A 20,309-nucleotide genomic window follows, 5' to 3' on the forward strand; every position below is an offset into this window, starting at 1 on the left:
CAAGAAGAAGCACTAACTCTGGCTTGTAAAGGTCCTAAGTCCTGCTTTGCATTGAGAAATAGCCCTGGAGGGTAGCAATTTGCAACAGGAAAGCATCCGATATGGGTGAAAAGAATTGCTCCTCTTGGATCAAATGCTGGGTTCCTGCTGACCTTAAGCAAAGTCCAACACGAGGACAGTGCCACTTCAGGTACTTCTGAATTGCCTCTGAAGGTGCTGCTCATTTCCCACCTGTACCAGCTTGAAAAGAATAGAAGTTCTTAAGAGCACTCAGTGTCCACAGAGTAGTCTACAGACAAACCTCACACCATTCCAGAAAGCACCTTCTTCCTTGTACTGCCTACCTCCTCCATCCATGGGAGTACTGTCAAAGAGTAGCGGACCAAGCTAAGAACCGAGAAGAAAAAACATTCAAACTCACTATTTCAAAGCCAAAATGATACCTTCAGAATATGGAGATCAGAATTTATTACTCTGGAAAGATTTTGCTCTGCCCTGTTGGTATTTCAGTACTTAGAAGAAAACACAAAACATCTGGATTTGGTCAGTAAAGTGTCCATTTAATTAACTCCTAATCCACATTTCCCACACCTTCCTCCCACCCTAAAATTTCAAATCACACTTATGCAGCAGATGACAAAATTTGATGGTGTACAACAAAAGTTTTTAAATCTGCACTCTTAATACTAAGAGTATCAGGGGCTAGTATTTGACAAAATTACCTAGAACTCAGATGTGCCCATGCAAAAAAGCAAGTTTTTATATACAGTTCCTATTTTATTCTTATAAATTTAAATATTTTACAAAAATGTATTTGCAAAATGTATAAAGTTTAGTGAATACCCCAAATGTATCTTAAAATAAAATGTTATCTGATTTCAAAGGTTATTTCAACAATGAAGTTTAAATTGCACCATATAAAAGGCACTTGTGCAGTGTGATGTCTTGAGCAAATATACGTTAATTTATAATACAGTAATACAGTGTCTTCTTGAAGTCATGCAGTTGTCTCCAAGCATCAAGCATCATTAAAGCAGCCAAAAGAGATCGTGAGTAAACTTGATTCCACAGTTGTAAAAACATTTTTTTATCGCTAAGTCGAACACAGGGCATCATGCTCCAGCTCCGACTCTAGAATCAAACACTACTTAAAAATTGCTGTCATTCCCATGAGAATTCAAAGTACATTTCATTCTCTCATAAGTTACAAAAAGAAATATGCCATTTAATTATGAAATTAAAACACCAAGGAACAGCTCAGTGTTCAAATAGTTTGTGCCAATGAAAGTCTGTATTTAAAAACAAGCTAGGGGCTAGTTATTCAAGGAGCAGTGCACTGTATTTTCAATTTCTACTTCACTGTTGAGATAAAAGTGCAGTCCTATTTGCCTTCATCTTCTCCAGTCTTTTCATTAAGTGGCTATTGGTCATCTCCATCTCTTCTATCTTATCCAGTGCTGTTCTTAACTATAAAATAAAAGCAAAAGTTATGACCACTTTAAGTTTACTTAGACTTCACGCTGTTCTTAAGCTTTGACAGAGGAAATTAAATCACAAATACAAGTATTATATGCTTTATAAGAGTGCCACACTAGTTAAGACAACACTTTCATTACTGCAGTCGGATGAACCAAAACTCAACTGTAAAAAAAATAATTGGGAAACAACTAAAACATGAAAGATGCACTCATTACAAAAGAACTAAACTGCAACTTCCTATTACATGCTACTTATAGGTAAAATCCTCTTCACCATTGTTACTTGCTGATGGATATATATATTGGTAGCACTCCTCTTATTAGTCATGCAGCAGTTCTTAAGCAAGCATGACCAACAACTCAGTTAAATACAGCTTCTTCCCAGCTTCATGTGAGGTTCATGATGGAAAATTCCCAGACTGGCACTTGACATAGAAACATTTGGCTCTCCAGTAATTTTTATGGAAGGATTAGTTAAAAAAAGTAAAAGTTATCACATTTAAAAGAAAACATACCTTAGACTCCCTTTCAAGGAAGCACTGCATTGAATCGTAAATAGTATTACTAATTAAAGTAATTACTGTAAAAAGTATTACTTTTATGTGCTACAGTTGTCTTGCAAATGCAACACTGAGACTCTGAGGTCTCCTCAAAAAAAAAACCTAGATTCTGTAATCAAAGACTACAAGAAAATCAGTGCTTGGAGGCAAAAAGACAGAGCAGTTCAAGACTAAAAGAAGCATACAGCTAAAAACAAAATCAAATCAATTACCTCTCGCTGAAGCTTCCTCTTTTCAGCTTTGAGTTCATCTTCGATTTTTTCTGCATTTTCTGCTGCATTTTTATACCTTGCAACCTGCCCCTCAAGTCTTCCAATCTGCAGACCCAAATTAGACAAAAGGAATGTTACTTAGGCGTCCCACTGCAAGCTCACACGTCACCAGCTGTTCTCTTTCTGAAAAGCCACCCTAACACAAGGCATCCTGTGAATTATCCATAGTATTTCCCTCTGAAAAGAGGAAGTTTAACTGTGTTAGCAGCAGCTATAATTGCAAAAAGAGTGTTTAAAAGAACTAAGAAAACATTAAAATAAGTTCTGGGCAGAAACTTGGAATACCTTTCACTGCTTGTCCCTCCCTGGTGAGGGTTGCAAGAAACAGCAGAGAAAGCCACAGGTAAAAAGATACAGATGTTAAAGAACTAAGCAAAAGGAGAGCTGGAAAAAGAAAAATTAAGAGTTGGGGAACACACAGGATTAAAACCAAAAGCTATAAAGTTGAAAAGCAGATAAATATGAAAACCTGCGAAGTCGAAAGGAGATTGTAACTGTTACCAGGACATGATGCAAGAGGTCTTGAGATCCAGCACAAGAGTTCAGCAGCAAAGAGGAAGCTTGACAAATCCGGGTTACAACTTGCAGGTATTAAAGCCTGCTCACTTAATTGCTATTTTATAGCTCCCTGCTCCCTCCTAATCCAAAGGACGGGCTAGTAGCCTATTGCTATGCAAGAGAGAACTATGCATCTCTGATTCAAATGCTAATCCTTTGTGTGATTTTAGGTGATCTACAGAGATACTGAATTATAATACTGACTTATAATCACAAAATATGAGTAAATCAGTGCCAGGTATATAGATGTATATCTATAAAAACAAACTCTCGTATTTCAGAGAGTAAATTAGGTATCTTCTACAGACCTTAAAACTTTCTTACATGTAATTCGACTAAACTGATTTTCTTGTGCTAAGAGCTTCAGTTCCTGTTTATATTCTGCTGTAAATTCACATCTGAGTAAATTAATCCCAGTTTATTTTCTCTTGTGGTTAGACTATGCTCAGGTATTGAATTGCAGGAAATATGAAAAAATACAAATAGAGTGCCATTCTGTGCAAACTAAGGAAGAAACAGTATATCAAATGATGAAATATGTTTTCATAGCTTTCGTTGAAAAAAGTATTGTAGAAGCGTGAAGAGCAAATGTAATGATAACAATAAATATGAAGGCACACTTACATTTTGTTCCAAGGTAGTTTTATCTTGCTCAGCTTTTGAAAGCTTAAATTTGTATTCACTAATTTGTCTGTTGGCATCTCCTAGACAAAAATTGATATGAATATATTACTCAAAGCAACTCTATAAACTGGCAGTTTATCTTTTAATTAAGATTAATTTAAGACCATTTTACTGTGAAGCCCCTATACAGTATTATAGAGGTAAATGTTCTTTCAGAAATCTGAGAGTATGAAAACTAACATGTTCATTGCCACAAGCAAATTAAGTGATAATCTCTTAAACAAGTAAAGTTATCAGCTGAAGAAATAGCTTGCAGGAAATGGAAAGTAGCTTAATGCTGTGCTTCTATGAAACCGTACTGAATATTTCCAAAATCTCAGCTGAAATTCTATCATATAAAAAATTGAAATTGTTCAAGTAGTGGCACCCATTTTAGGCAAGATCATCACCTGAAAAAATAATTCCCAGGATGCTATCATTCAACATTGAAAGAGGCAGATTTTTAAGTTATTCTGCAGTGAGAAACTTCCTGCAAGAAGATACACCAACAAAAAAAAAAAACAAACCCCCAAAAAACCCCCACCTATCTCCTCAACAATATATTCATTCACAGTACTACTAATGCACAACAATATAGGAAAAGGAGTTGGAAAAGTTTGATTCCTCTCCACAGTAATAATATGTTTGAACAGTAATCATATACCTACTTTGCATTTCAATTAGCTGCAAGTCAGAACCATTCTCTAAACCTATGATATCTGTATTCATGCCATCACTTTTAGAATATTTCTGTCGTTCTTCTTCCAACTGCATCTTCAATTTTCTAACCTGAAAGAGCAATGTTCTTTTGTGAAAAAGAGACTCTTAGAAGTTCAGTAGTTGTGTATCTAAAAGTTCAATGGGAAAAAACGGCAGAGTAATCCTGAAATGTCACTGACAGTGATGGTTCTTTAAACAGGAGTAGCAGAGCAATGCAGAAGAGGCAGGGAAGCCAGTCCTTGAGGTCTGTAGCTGCAGTCCCCCTGTCCCCCTGTGCGAGTGCCCTCTGCATGTCAATGCACAACCAAAACTCACCAGTTTGGCCAGTGCTGCAGGGGTCTCTGCACAATGCAGCGGCACCCAGTAACTAACAGAGCTACCTTTACAAGAGAAGGAGGCAGCAAACTCTGGTTTTGCATTTCTTCTGTAGTATAACTTTTACACTCTGAACACATATGAAGATAATTAACAAAATTCTGGTGTGTTTACAGAAAGATTAACCCACAGTTTTTTTGGGGTCCTCTCTTTTACTCCTTCTGAAAGCAATAGTCCTAGGAAAGTCTGTAGTGGACATTAAACAGTTCCATTTTATGCTACAGCAGCTGTCTTGGGATTTTTTTCCAGTAAGTCAGGGAACATTGATTCCTCAGCCACGTCCTCTGTGTCTGGAGTTTATGAACAGAGTGAGAGCTACTTTTTTGATTGTCTCATCAAAATATTGCCCTAGAGAATAGCAGTTTGTAAGATAAACTTTGCAAACTCCCATTCACGATAAAAATCAAGTACCTTTAACAGTGATTGATACAATTTTAAGGTGATAAATACGCAGAGACATGTTACTATTCTTCTATTTATATACTTATATTAAATGGCCTTGATTCAATATTATTAACATTCTAAACCAAGTGTATCTATACTAAAATTAAAGCACATTCCCAGCAAAAACAAATGGTGACAACATTCTAATGGTGACAACTTTTAATTTGCAACAAGTTCTACTAGAAGCACAAACACTATGGTATTCATAACAATTGTTTGATGGCTATATGTTTTCTTCAGACCTCTCTTCTCGATACTGAACTGTATTAAAATACGACTACCTTGATAATACTCATTTTCTATTTGCATAACCAAAATGATCAAAGAAATAGTACCACATAGCAATCTGGGGAAAAAAAAGCCACTTGGGCTTATGAAAATGTAATTTTACTGACTTCATTATTTCCACTTAAGACAAAATAAAAGAACTGTAAGTACATGCACTAATAGTAGTCAGCAGCAAGTTAGATTTCATCTAACCAATTAGTGAAGTGAGGGTTATTTAACAATCAAGATCAAAGTCACATGATAAGGACACTAGTGAAAGGAGCTGATAAATCCTGGTAGCAAGCTAGGCAAGGAACTATTTTATTTTGCTTCAATTCTTAAGTATTTTATTAAGCACTGAAGGTGCCTAGTATTTGCTTATTTTTAATATATTAATAGTCTGTAAAAGCATAGACAAAGGTCTGTTTCTGAAAATAATAACTTATTTTACCTGGGACAATAGTTCCTCCTTTTCTCTAGCCAGTTCTCGTAGCCGGACATCTAAAAACAAAGAGCCCAATTGAAAATAACAGAGAAATCTATAACTAAGAACATACTTTTCATAACTTTCTATTAATTGTCAAATATAATGCTCTTTAAACTTAAAGTTAATAGCACTAGGAGCACAAAACTTTGATATCTTATTAATAAAAAGATACCAGTAGCAGAAAAAAGAAGTATTTAATTAATCCTGTTTATTAGTATAACAATTTTAGAAGCAAGACCTCTGAGTTCAGTAATTCTTCAAAGTAAATTAACAACTGAGGACTTTTTTGTTCATAATAAAACAGAGTTCTGTCCCGATACCTAAGAACAGCCATTTCCAACAAAATTTTCTTCTGATCATATACTGTTTTCCCTGTCTTTATTCTTAAAAATTGCTATTTCTTGGGATGGCACTAAGCTTACCCTGTGTTTGAAAAGACTGTAGAAAGTGTCCTTGAACCGCAAAAACGTACTTGGGAAAGCACCCACAAGAACATTTCAGAATGACTGATCAGTCAGAAGGTCAGCAAGGGTTACAGAACAGTCTGTCAAGCAACACCTTGATTAATTTCCCTTGGAAATTGTAACATTGACAGTAACAAAGAATAAAGACATTGGTATTTCACTAGGATGAAGCCACAGAAGCATATATCAAGTCTAATCTCTTTCCAAAAAAATCCTATTATATGTAATGTACAAACGTAATGCAAATCTATGGACCTGTTTCTTTGCACGTTAACTACTACTTTTACAGGGGACTAATTACACATATAATAACCTGTTCTACCTAGGGATAAAAGGAAGTTAAAATAAAGACCCTCAAAACTCGCTATCTTTCTGTTACCTGTGCCATTTTTTGCATGGTTTTAGAACATTTTTTTCTAATGAATGTGATGAAAGACTGCACTTGCCCTACGCTAATAAAGGCAGAAGTAATTTGAGGAAGGAAAAAGAATACACAATGCATTGTTTTTTGTAAAGGAGCTCTTTCATTGATTATATATACTTTAAAGAATTTTTTTAATGAAACAATGGAAAACATACTAATCCAAAAGACTATACTTTTAGGCAAGATGTTTTCTGATAATAAGTAATAAAACAAACAGGAACAAGAGATCTCAACAGTTGCAAACATCCAAGCACACACTATAATTTTTTTTTACTCAAAAGATACATCTGTGGTTTTGCTCAGCCCAAAAAATAATCAACATCTTGAAAATTGTATAAGCATGTATTCCAGAAGCATCACAGGTATTGTTTTTTGGCTATGTATCACAACCCACTGAACAGAAAGGGAACAAAGACTTCAAGCACTCTATAAATAAGTTAGGATATTTTTACCTAGTGGTCCTTCTCCTGCAGATTCCAAGACTTGAGCAGCTTCCTGTGACACAACTGTTATCGCACCAACCACTGATTCGTGGTTTACATCACCATTTGGTGTGCCATCTGGAATTATAACTAATCCATGTTTCTAAAAACACAAAAGAAAAAAAACCTACTCATACAAGAGCAGTGCTAAAATACAATTGGACAGAAAAGTTTTTTAAAAGCTTTTCAAGTTGAACAAAAGTTACAGTGAAAGGCACCATTTACGCTACCCTAAGAACAGGTTTTAGACTGCACAAGAATAGTAACCATTCTTCCTACTTTTCATTGACCTTGACTTCATGCCACATTCCTGCATATCTGTTACCATAAAGTAACTACTACCAACATACCTCTCCTCTGTTCAATGTTTTCTTCAGGTCAGCCAATTCCTCTCTGAGCTCATCTCGCTCATTCTTAATGCAGTCAAAGTAATCTTTCTGTCTTTCTAGGGCCTGGGTTCAGGCAGATAGCAAGAAAAAGAACAGTACAGAGAAAAAGCACATGACAGATAGAAGAGAGATTTTCTACAAGTAAATAAAAAAGCTCAATAAAAGTAAAGAAAGCAAAAGGGATATTTAACACATATAAACATACATCTCTAATAAATACCTTTCACAAATCACATATCTAGCCTCATTGCTGCGTGCTCTTCATAAAGTTTTCTAGAGTGAGTCTTAGAAAATTCTATAATAGATTTTTATTTAGTGGATTCTATTTTGGGTATTTTGGCCAACTAAGTTGAATACCAAAAGACTAAATGACTCTTCTTAATATAGGCACTCTGTAGCCAGAAATAAAATTTGCCGGAACTCAATTGGCAAAGATCCTAAAACACTACATCCTTTGAACTAATACCTTTTATAGGGTACAGAAGTAGAAATCTTACGTCATGAAAGACTTTGGACATGTAAGCCTTATAAATACTAGTTTATTTCCTACTTGATTAAGTATTACAATTACCATTTACTAAATCCAAAGAGATCCTTTTTAGAGGGGTAAAAAAGCAGCAAGAACTAGCAGCACTAAGTACTGCAGCTAAAAGCACAAGATGGACGTAGATGGGTTTGCTGGAGCGGGGTTACCTGGCAGTTAATCAGACACTTTCACTTGACTGGGCAGTATCCCAGTATTCCATTCAAACTCAATACTGCATGCATCACAAATAACCCCGATCACACCACAACTGCAAAAGTGTACAGACATTTTGCCAAGAAAATTATCCAACAAAATCTATGTCATGCATGAATATTTAGGAATGGACTCATACCAAGAAAGAAATGAAGGTGTATAGCTTTGTATTGCAATGGTCCCACATAAAAATGGCAATACGCTGAATTTTAATAATTATCTAGATGCTGTAGTATACAGTAAAGTTTTAACATATTATTCTTAATTTTGGCGCAAAAATTTAAGGTGTGCTGTTGCACATAATTTATTAGCATGTACCATTTAAAATACAGGTAATTCAACATGTGTGAAAGCATTAGCTGTCACATGACAATTTAAGAATTCATAAGGCGTCCTTTTGTTTCCTAACACAGATCTCTAACTACATTCTAAACAGCGTAAAGAACCTTAATCACATCATTTTATGCTCCACTTAGATACATGCAACTTTGCCATTTTTGAAGAACATTGGAAGCAACCAAGGGGGAAAGTATGCTCACCCTCTTGAGAGAACGGACACACAGGCCCAGAATTGCAGTGCAGATCCCCTGTATTTGGTATTGCCCCTGTATTGCTGCTGACTTTCTGAAAAACATACTTTCCATCCTCACCCGCTATGCACAAATGTTGAAAATAAGAGAATTCTGATGGGGAAGGAAGTGAAACTAATACAACCACCTATCTTTAGCTATGAAGAAATCAGTAAACATTATTTAATGTTGAAAAACTCAGTAAAACTGCAAGTATTTACACACTAGGGGATCATGATACATGACATGGATTTCATAATAAATCTACTCCTGCAATGCTTCTATTTGGGCAGGGTACAGAAATCAGGACAACTAAGCTCTATGGGCGTATTTGAACATACCAGTATGATTGAATTCTGATCATTTGTCAGAAAGTGGGTTTCTCGGGGGTCCTATTTTCTAAATATTCCAAAAGATTTCACAAAATCTATACCAAACTCAGACACATCATTGCCAAATTCAAATTGGCAATGCACATACAATTTTGAGCCCATAAACAGTAAAATAGGTGTATGTTTCAGGAGTATAACCTGGAAATTAAGAGCTCAGTGTCCTAGGATTGATCTAATTTAAGACCAAAATTAATTTAAGACAACTGCAAATTTCAATCACTTTGTACAAACAGGATAATTTAAAAAGGCAGGTGTAAAACAGACTCATGCTATCTCTGTTCTGCTTGCCTCCCTTTCCACCTCCAACTCAGCATCAGTCTTGCATACATTGTAAAACTAGGTTACAAACTCAGTTATAAACTACTCCTTTGAGAAGCTTCTCAGAAGACTTCTGAATCTAGAATGAAATAAAAATTGGCAAAACCACTCAGTACTGGGGAGAAAGGCCGAAAAACTGTGAGCTATGAAAAATACATACATGTTTTTAGATAACAGAGAGAAAAAAGAAAAGACAGCAGTATTTTTGTATTTTAAGAAGTATGACATTTCAAATCCAAGATGGCAAAGAAATAAAAACTAGGAAAAAAAGTCCAGTTATGGCATTTACAAAACACAGAAACTGGCAGGAAAATTTTGGCTAAAGGAAACAAACATTTTTCTCTTCAGCCTAGCTGTTAGCTAGGTTTTTGAACATTAGATTATATGCTCTGTACTAGCTCTAAATGTATTTGGAAGAGAAAAAAAGTGCTTGCACAGAAAACTGCACACATTGGGACAGTCTAGTACACAAAAGCGAAGAGTAAGTAAGGAAAGAATATACTTAAAGATCAAAAAAACCTTTCAGAAAAATGTTCAGAGGAAAACTTAAAAATGTTGATATGTTATTGTATGACAGAAGAGAAGATTGCAATACAGACTGAAAGACTGAAAAAATACGGACTGAATAAATTCAGTATAACAGGGCTTTTTTTATCTGGGCACCACTGGTTACAAGTTCACTTTTCTAAGGGACTTGAACTCAAACAAATACAGCAATTTTCAAAGAAATCTGCACATCAAAATCTGGTGGAAAAATTCATTTTGTTCAAGAGCAATTACCCTAGAGATACTAAAAGGCAGATAATTTCTTTCTAAAAGCTAACTCCCTCTCACCGCTAGGCAATCAACTTGTGGCCCTGAACAGCCACAGTTCAGAGCCATGTTGTTATCACCAAGGATCAGGCTGAGACAGTCTGTGCTGCCCAGAAGCAAAGCTGACAAACTCTGACCTACCTAATGTAGGTAGTATATATCAACTCATTATCACCTTCCTTTCTGTAGCAGGAGCCCTGCAGATGCTCCTCAAAAGGTCCCATGCAACTACTGTTTCAATTCTAACTCTAAATTCCACTAGTAGGTAACTTTGGTAGTTTTTTTGAGGTATCGCAAAAACATCTCAGCTCAATGTTGCATCCACACTAACCAGCCCTAGAAGGCTCAGAAGTGCGATACAGGAAAGTGCAACTATGGATGAAAAAGTGCAATTCAAGATTATAGTTTTTAGCACTAGGTAAGCTAAACGCAGGTACGTTCTACAAATATTCACCGAGGCTTATTTATATTTTGACCTTTAGCTCCTGCAGCTCCCTAGGTTTTCCATTATTTCAAGTATTTTGTCTCTCTTACTTCAGATGGTGAAAAGCAGATAACTTAAAAATCTGCTAACTGTTACGCAAATTAAGATGATGACAGAGGCATCAGTCAAAGGGCAAGCGATGCTTAAACTGTTCAAGTCTTGAAACTTGTATTTGCCTCTAAGGAGATTAAAAACTTTAAAAATAATTTCAAACTTGTATAAAATTATATTAGTGCTATGTCACTAATGATCTATATTTAGACTCAAGTGACTCCTGTTTTTATTAAAAATAAAGGAAATTATTACTTTTTCAGGCCCTGATTACAGGTAAATAATTATAAATCTGCATGCATAACATTTTATTATGGTATAGATTTAATTAGTATTACTCATCATTATGTGAGTAAAAATGAAGTGGAGCTCATTTTCTAAAGAAGAAAGACTGCAAAACATTTTAAATATTTAAATTGGGAGTGGCCTTCATTTCTTTAGAGTATACATCATTCCTTAAGGGGTGGGAGGCATTCATCTACTTCTAAAATGGAAAAATACCTTTCCCCCCATATTTGTTTCATACCCCTATTTTTTTATCTTTCCAATTAATTGTCTCCTGGAGATCAAACACCTCTTTGGTTATGGAGTCTATATGCTGCTGCATGCGTTGATTCTCCTGTAGTAAATAAGATGAGGGAAAAATAAAAGAGGAAAGAGAAGTAAGGAAATGGAAAAAATACATTCAAATAGATAAAGAAAATTAAATAGTAAAAGTCAACTGAAAAGTTTATGAGCATGAAGTCAAAGAAAAAAGGTGCTAAGTGTAATGTCATATTTCCCCTGTGAATTCATGCAAGACAATGGTAATTAATTTTATTTAATCAATTAATGTTGATAAGAGAGTTTAGCATAACTGGAGGTACTTTTTTTTAAAAACGGTTCCCACTGCAGACAAGGTCCTTTTTTCAGGAAAATAATTACGCTGTGGTAACTTCCAGATATCTTAAAGTCCTGTTTGGAGGAGTATGTTATGTTAGCAAGTAATTTTATTAATAATCTACAAAACAGAAAAGCTTCCTGAAAGTATAAAGAAGGTAGTTTGAATCAAGCATCCAGGAAGTGAAATACAGCTGCTGACTGCTTTCTGATACCATATTAAGTATGGTCTTATTTTTTTAGTTGGCTAACACTACATTTTGCCATTTGCCCTATAAACATAATTATAATTAGTTGCTTTGCTCATATAAATATGCATGAAGATGATACAAGAGCTTTTAGGACTAATTTTTTTGCCTTCCTAATGAACAAACTTGATTTTACATCTGGACATCAAAGACTATGTCTTTCTGCAAAAACCTAAAAGGCTTCAGCTAGATTATCTATTAGCGTTAACAGCTGAAGAAGTTACTCAAATGAACAACAGATATGGGGTAAATTGCCTGCATCTTTGAAGGGACTGCATGCATTTGGTGACCACTCAACACGTACACTACAATCTATCAAAGGAAACAGTCCAAACAAATCTATTGTATATTCTTGATACACGCACTTCAAAAAAAAAAAAAGAAGAACAACAAAAACCAAACAAAACCAACAAAACATCCACCACAGAAGAAAGTATGACATGTTTTTTTCTTTCACAATGAAGTCAAAGAAAATCCAGAGAAAGCGACAGAGCTACAACGAGGATTTGCCAAGTCTTGTTTGTCAGCATAAATCTGCAAAATGCTGCTTCTTAGGCTAATCTTACTCCTTTTCTTCTACTAGTAAGTCATATCAACTCCAGTTCATGAAGCATGTTATTTTCTCAGCAACCGTAACAGATCTGTGACATTTCAGAATTCTTTTGAAGTTACTGTACTACTGCCTGGAGAGCACAATAACTTAATGGGGAAAGAAATCGATCAATGAAATACAGTATCATACAGCTTTCGGAAATCAGGTAGTGGAAACTTTGGCCCATACACATAAAAACAGTTTTTACTGAAACCAAAGATGGTAGGAAAACGATGTACTAATTAACTGTGACTCTCAAAAATCTATGGGAAATGAATACCCACATATTGTTGACAATACATATTTTTGTGGATCACTTAAAATTAAAATTGTTAATAGCTCTGGGATTTAAGGGCACATGTCCTCTATAAACAAATCAAAGGAGGGAGAGGGTAAAAGCAGAGGGGAGGAAAGGAAAAACAAAATAACACCACACACCCAACAGCACAGTTATGACCCAATAACATGCTGACCAATGTTGCTATATATGGTAAGCAAATAAACATTCTCTACTGCAACTGACGCTCACAAAAATCTGAAACAACTGAAAAGGAAACTTTTCGGAAGAGGAAAGAATAATATTTGGTATTACCCATGCATCAAAACTTCTCTCTATGCAAAAAGATTTTGGCTATAGAAACACTTGTTCTGCTCTCGTGGCTGTTCCCATTCAAACCTTGCTTCATATTTGCACAAGTTCTGTCATACACATTCTCATATGAACATACCTCTATCAATTCATCTCTCTGTCGAAGGCCCTCTTTAAGTTCATCCAGTTTATGCTGTAGAACACTGCACGTGTGTTTCTGTCTTTCCAATTCCTATATTAAATAAATTCATAATTTATTTTTATTTATTTTGGGTTTGACACTCATTTTCAATATAAAGTTTAAAAAAGTTAGTAATATTGCTTAACATAAGACTTAAGAAATTACTACAACAATTTGAGAAATTCTACCTAAGAAGTGGCTAAAAATCAAAGAATCAGTGTTTTAGGTATGTTCTCCAGATACTTTCTATACAAAAGATTTTATTTAATAAAATTTAGAATGGAGAGAAAAGATGCCATAGAGGTTTAAGCACAATATTAGTAAGAAAAGCTCAGATACTAAATTTATCTATATATTTCTGGAAAAATCTGCTACACAGATCTTCCCTTCCCAAGAAAGTTGGAGTGAATATCTCCTATTCAATTCAAAGGCATACCTTATAATGAGTGTATTGCATTAATTAAATGCAGTTAATTTTCATCAGGGTGGGATGTGTTTTGTGGGTTGGGGTTTGTTTGTTTGTCTGTTTGTTTTGGGGTGAGGTCACTGCTATTTCTTTTTTTAAAAAAAACTTAAAACACAATACTCAAAACATCTTTGGCCAGACTTTTGTGCCAATCCAGAAGTTTTCAACTGTTCCTACTAAGTAGTCCAGGCTTCTATAGTTCATCTTTATAATTAGAAAAAAAAAGTCTTAAGAAAATCAGTACCCTTGACTTCTCTTCATTCTCCCTATAGAACTCTGCTAGCTGTTCTTCTTTCTCTTCAACCACATCCTTCAGAGTATCCACTTGGTAAACCAAATTGTTTTTTTCATTGTCTAGTTGAGCATTGGAAACCATAGCTTTCTTGTACTTCTCTTCAACTTCAGCTAGTGAATCCTATAAACAGTAGAAAAGTTCACATTAGTTTAACTTTTTGATGTGTTGTTATAATGTTAAGATACTACCATAGTGCTGAAGAGTGCTATCTGTTAATTACAGCAAAATTATGCTACCATTTTTGTTCCTGAATTATTTGTGTATTCTCTTTAGAAATACAAAGTCACAGTTCAATTTCCGTTATTCAGGTTAAGTCACACAGAAATGATAAGTTATCATTACAAAAGTACGAAAATTACCAGATAACATTGCACTTTCATTTTCTACTCTGCTGCCTTCACAATTTAACTCACAGGGATAAAGCAGTAATATCACAGCTTTATTATATTCAGTACATGCACAAGAAAACACGTCAGAATGAGGCAACAAATCTGACAGAGAACTCAAATAGTTAAATGACTATAAAAGATCACAGAAATATCTCTAAAAGTAGCTTTAATTTAATGCTCATTATTTAATTAGTGCTCTACACCTCAGATTCAAAGTTTTAAGGTAGTCACTCTTCAAGTAATAATGACATTCTATTTCTCAATAAGATTTCAAAAATAAAAATGCATGTAAAGACTCCCATGCTTGATTCTCTATCCGAAGGTGTGCATATGCCTTGCTGTACACCCTCTTACACAATTCTCTCATGCTTACCAAAATGATTTTATCCTTATTTTTTTCTCACTAGTGTAACAAATGTCAACTATTCAAATACTAGAACAACTATCAGTCCAGACACTCCTAAACATGCAATAATTTCTATACGCGTGCAGTTAAAAATACAAAAATTGAGCACAGGGTCCTGATTTTACGATTGAAAAAGAACTACTAAGCCATTCTCTTTCCAAAGCAGATCTGTGCCCTACCAGAAATTCCCTAATACTTCATGTTATCTGCTCTTTGAAGGTATAGATAGCATAACTTCCAAGTTTAATTGTTTGTATTATGACAGCAGAACTAGTAGCACAAGAAGGGCAGCAGGCTTGCATTTTCCAGAAAACAGAGCAGTACAACTAAGGACTAAGATAGCAGAGGAGAGTGTAGTAACAATCTAAGTTAAACCCAACCCTAAAATCCTATTCCATGTTATAAATCTCTATTTTGAGAAAGCTGTCCTTAAATCACATACTTCAACTTTTATAATTTTATCATAGCCATATGTATTTATATCCATCTGTTCCATACACTAACTTCTGGAAATTCGTGCTTGAGAAAAATATTATTATAGATACACCAGAAAAAACCCAAACTTAAAACATATCTTGATGGACTACAGATAAGAAGAGACACGACAGTATAAGTAGTGAAAAGACAAGAAAGGTACCAGTATGTTCTGTAAAGCAGTAAAGAGCAAAGATGACCAGACAGAAAAAAAATGGAAAAAAAAAAAAAAAAAAAAAAAAAGAAAGAACGCGTGTATTCAAGCAATGCTTAAGTTTTAGATTAAAACCACAGGAAACATTTTTTCTGATAGTGTAAACATGACAAATCTTGTAAAGACTGGTAAAACAAAGTGTCAGAGGCAGGAAATCTTCCAAAAAATAATGCAACTTCGATTAAAGAGACAGGAAAATACTAGGATTAAAATGAACGCTATAGTCCTCTTATGAGGAGATTCAAAATTTAATGGAAAGTATGGTAAGGAAAAAATTCCAATTTGGTTGTTTCTGAGTGTGGCGAGTCGAGTTACGTAGTAATTTAGGTCGGCAGAAATCTCTGGATACCATCTGGTCCAATCTTTTAATTAAATAGGGCCAAACAAGATCAGACTGCTCACAGCTCATCTCTAGTCCATTTTAAGTAACTCCAGGGATGTAGAATGCAGAATCTGGCTGGACAACCTGTTCCAGTGTTTGACTGTCTTCCTTGTGAAAAGTTGTCTTCTTGAGGTCCAATGGGAACTTCTGCCCCTACAATGCACCTTGCCTGTCACTGTGCACCTCTGAAAGGAGCCTGTCCAGTCTTCTCTACAGCCTCCTATTAGGCAGATGAAAACAGCAACGGTACTGCTACAGCCCCCAGCCCCCTCCGCTGAGACTTATCAAATCCAGTTGTCTCAGTCTTTCATTGTATGCCAGGTGCTCCAGGATTCCATCCTTAGAAAGGAGACTAGATTGGGGCTTAGAAGATTGGATTAAAATGCCATTAATCAACAAGTTAATGGAGGAAGAAATCTGCAGTTATGGAAGAGGAATAAAGTGATTTTGAGATAAAAGAGCGAGGATTGCTTCTGAGAAAGAAACCCAGCTATGCCCAAGAGTCTTCAACCAGTTAAAAAACACTGGAACATCACTAAGGTTCTTTAGAAACGTTCCCTTTTTTGAAGTAAAGTATTACACATGTCCCCTATGGTTCAAAAATTCAATGTAGCTTCAGTAATTTTCCATTTTGGAGAGGAATAATATGGATTTGGAAGAATTTCTGAAATACTTGGAATGAGGCAGTGGGAAGCCGAAGGATGAAGCAGTGGGAATACTCTGGCATGAAAATGGATACTAAGTCTCTGCACATAACCTAAAGCTATGAAGAAATACCACCCACAATTCAGCAAAGTCAAAGTGCTATGCAAATTGGCCTGCTTGGGTAGAACAGGATGACCAAACCCACCAGACATCAAGAGAGTGCCGTTAACTACATAAAAAAAAAAAACAAAAAAAAAAAAGAGGAAAGAAAAAGAGTTCCTTTCTAGCTGATGAAATGGAATACAGTTACTCTTCAGGAAACTAAAACTGAGTTAAGAAAAGATTTGAAGACCTAACTAAATCTGAACTATTCACATTAGAGTTTATTCCACTGACACTCAGCAGATTTGTAGCCAGGTAAAAAACCCACACTTTTAGCAGCACGAGACGTGGGCAACCACAGAGGTATGAAGGTAACGTGATCACAAATCACTTTTACACAACTGCTGACAAAACACTTAAAAGGTATAAAAGTAGGTATTCTAGTAACTCCTACACGAGACAAAACTGCTAAAGCAGAAGTTGAGAAACTGGCAGTATCTTCCTAATTAGAAAGGATGCTTCCTGAAAAAAATCTCTATAGAAGGCAAATTAACTTGGGAACATATTATTCAGTACTAACAGTAGCATAAAATGCAGTTCAATTTAAGACAAGCACAGATCAAGATCTTACTGTCTATTGCACACCTGTGCACATTAGTAACTGTAATGGATTAGAAGAAATAATAGTGCATTAGTAATGATTCAGAGCAGTATTCATGAGATGCTGGCAAACATGTAAAAGTGAGAGTTAGATCCATTCTGAAAATATGAAGCAAGCTCACATTTTGTTCAAATTTACTTCAGTCACAGCTATGTCTAATAATCTTGTAATGTACCACTCTTTGAAGTCATTTTAATATTCACATGGCAATATGATTAAAACAAGACATAATTCATCTGAGCATATGGCTATCAGAATCAAAATTACTTAATCCTCTGAAGAGGAGTATATTTTTGCTACAGTGAACAGCTCAGATTACATATTTCCTCTTTACTATACTATCTTATAAGTTATTTAATGAAGAAAGTTCAAGGAAGCTGTTAAATACATCACTGCTACATGCTCTAGTACAAGCAGCATTCATTAAATTCAGTCTATACGGATATGAAACAACTATGGAAAAAACTCTACTTTTACATGGAGCCATTCACAATTAGATAATAGGAAAGAGAACAGAACAAATATCCTGAAAATGATTTGTAAGCCACATAATTTTCTGTATTCAGTTTACCTTCAACACAAAAGAGGGGAAAATAATCATACTTTAAGTGCAAACTGTTGAACTGCGTGAAAATTTACAAAAGAAAAATCATACATACTTATTTAAACAAGTCAACATATGGAGAAATCTCATTAACCTAACACTGAAAATAGCAACTTATCATATATAATGCAAATGTAAAAACATAAGAATAATAAATCTTTCATAATGGCAAAGGACAAAAACAAAATTAATGTCCTGCAGCAATACGTCTGTTCAGATTTGTTTCAGCACATCTTACAAAATTATTACTTGGCTTTTGCTTCATAAGATGTAGAATTGGCTGAAACTTGCAAGACTAATTCTTAGTTTCTTGAGGTTTGTCATAACTGGATCCCATTCCTTTCTTTCCCACTGAATACACAGAAAGTATCTTGAATATCCATTTATTTGCTAACAAAACACCATATAATATAAATTTAACCTGCCATTATCTTACCAGAAATCATCTGCTAAAAATATGAAAGTTTAATACCATTTTAACATAAATCAAATAATGAACATATATCTCTTGTACATTTAAATTGTATCTTAATGATACGCTCACATACGAAATCTGTGTTGATTTTCTCTATGCATTAAAAGTTACACACATGCTTTAAAGAAACATAAAAACTTGTTAGTAAAGCCTTATATAGTTAGTGGAACCAGTGGTATCTCCATTACCCAAAAATACCCATACAGAATGCATGCTTGGGAGAAGCCCTGATACCTTTAGTTCTTTAAGTCCCTGCATGTACCTCCCTTCTACATCGTGTATCTGGTCCTTAAGATCATAGATATCCTGCAGGACATAGGAATGAACCATTGCATATGAAGTATGGGCAAATAATTTATAGTTGAAAAAGCTTTAAAAGGTTTACATGCATTTCTGTCAAATGCCAAAGCCTACAATAATTCACAGAAATTATAATTGATTCACAACTAGATGTAAACGAAGATTTTCTTTATACTTCTGTATCCAAGCCATTTGAACAAAATCATTTCAAATTTGACATAAACAAAGTCTTGTTTTAGTATAAGCTAAAGTGCACCATAATTATTTATGAACACAAATACGTATCAAGGATAAAACCAGAAATCTTTCGTGATTAAAAACTACATCCTCATAACTTTCTTACTATTAAGAATTGAGAAGTTCTGTAGCAAAGAAAAATTCCTACTAACCACAAATATAATATTAAACTAGCTGCAAATTCTCCAAAGATGTAGTTTACCCGTAATTCACTGAGGGATGCATCAGGATCCAACAAACTGCTCGTGTCTCCACTTCCTCTCCTAGACGAATTGCCACTCAGAGGAGTTGCACTTATTGAATTGCGAGATGATGGCTTAGAAAGGAAAACACACGGTATCAGGCACCATACTGTCATTTCTTGCATACTCAGCATTACTCTTTATAAACTGCTTCACAGTCACACAATAGTTTTCTCTGTTGTTTTTACCATTTCTTAATGTTAGCCTATAGACAACAGATTTTGTTGATTATTTTCCAGCACTTATGTTTCCTCTTGGTGAAATACTGGCTTCTCTTTGATGACTTATCAGTTAGCATAACGTTACAGCTATGAGTCTTCTGTTCAGAATAATTTCATAATCAGGTTATTAGTGCTGAAAAACTGTAGAAGTTTAAAATATTTCTGCCACCCAGGATTCCGAAGAAAGTCCCCAGTGGAATCTAGCATATGAATTCTTATAGTCTTAGCTTCTCAAAAATTCAACCTTTCCTGCAAAATATTTCTCACACAGGAAATAAATTCTATAGGAAATCAATACTTGCTAAAAGTAAACTAGAGAGTAAAATTCTTTCCTCCAGAAACAGAAGATGCAAAGCATTAAGATAAAAAGTACGTCTAAGAATATTTCTCTGCAAGCTCCAAACACACTCTACTAAATCCACACGCTTTTTAAACTTGTGGAACTATTTTAATACTTAAAAATTTATGGCAGAACACTGACTTTTAATAATTTTTAACTTGAAAACACTTACCCTTGAAAATATTTCTGAATGTGATTTTTCACTCTTTTCTTCCAGCTGAAAGAGAAAAGGGAAAGCGATCACAATACAAATTTTGCAATGAAAGACTACTGAATCACTGTCTTCTGTTCAAAGATACTAAAAAATATTTAAGAACAAAACCCAAAGAGATGAAAAAAACATAATTTCCATAATATTAATGTATATCAAGAGAAAGAAAAAATATTCAGCCCAGAAAAGTAGTTTTTACCTCAATTG

General features: G+C 34.7%; 1 protein-coding gene across 15 annotated transcripts in view; it reads right to left on the reverse strand.

Annotated features, from left to right (window-relative positions):
* Positions 1 to 551: 551 nt before the first annotated feature.
* The window catches only part of LRRFIP2 (LRR binding FLII interacting protein 2), a 58,162-nt gene continuing 38,404 nt past the window's right edge, over positions 552 to 20,309 (reverse strand). For 5 of the 15 annotated variants that reach the window (XM_054059640.1, XM_054059641.1, XM_054059637.1 and 2 more), the window contains 13 exons: positions 20,064 to 20,108; positions 19,291 to 19,404; positions 18,786 to 18,857; positions 14,149 to 14,319; positions 13,397 to 13,489; positions 11,476 to 11,568; positions 7,545 to 7,646; positions 7,165 to 7,297; positions 5,789 to 5,838; positions 4,200 to 4,320; positions 3,493 to 3,572; positions 2,251 to 2,355; positions 552 to 1,467 (listed from right to left, as the gene is read on the reverse strand). In XM_054059640.1, coding sequence (XP_053915615.1) covers positions 1,357 to 1,467; positions 2,251 to 2,355; positions 3,493 to 3,572; positions 4,200 to 4,320; positions 5,789 to 5,838; positions 7,165 to 7,297; positions 7,545 to 7,646; positions 11,476 to 11,568; positions 13,397 to 13,489; positions 14,149 to 14,319; positions 18,786 to 18,857; positions 19,291 to 19,404; positions 20,064 to 20,108 — 1,290 coding nt within the window. In that variant the 3' untranslated portion in view covers positions 552 to 1,356. The remainder of the gene's footprint in view (positions 1,468 to 2,250; positions 2,356 to 3,492; positions 3,573 to 4,199; positions 4,321 to 5,788; positions 5,839 to 7,164; positions 7,298 to 7,544; positions 7,647 to 11,475; positions 11,569 to 13,396; positions 13,490 to 14,148; positions 14,320 to 18,785; positions 18,858 to 19,290; positions 19,405 to 20,063; positions 20,109 to 20,309) is intronic. The other 10 variants (XM_054059653.1, XM_054059642.1, XM_054059643.1 and 7 more) reach the window with 9 other exon arrangements.

Source organism: Cuculus canorus, chromosome 2 (assembly GCF_017976375.1).
Source record: "Cuculus canorus isolate bCucCan1 chromosome 2, bCucCan1.pri, whole genome shotgun sequence".
Taxonomy (NCBI): Eukaryota; Metazoa; Chordata; class Aves; order Cuculiformes; family Cuculidae; genus Cuculus; species Cuculus canorus.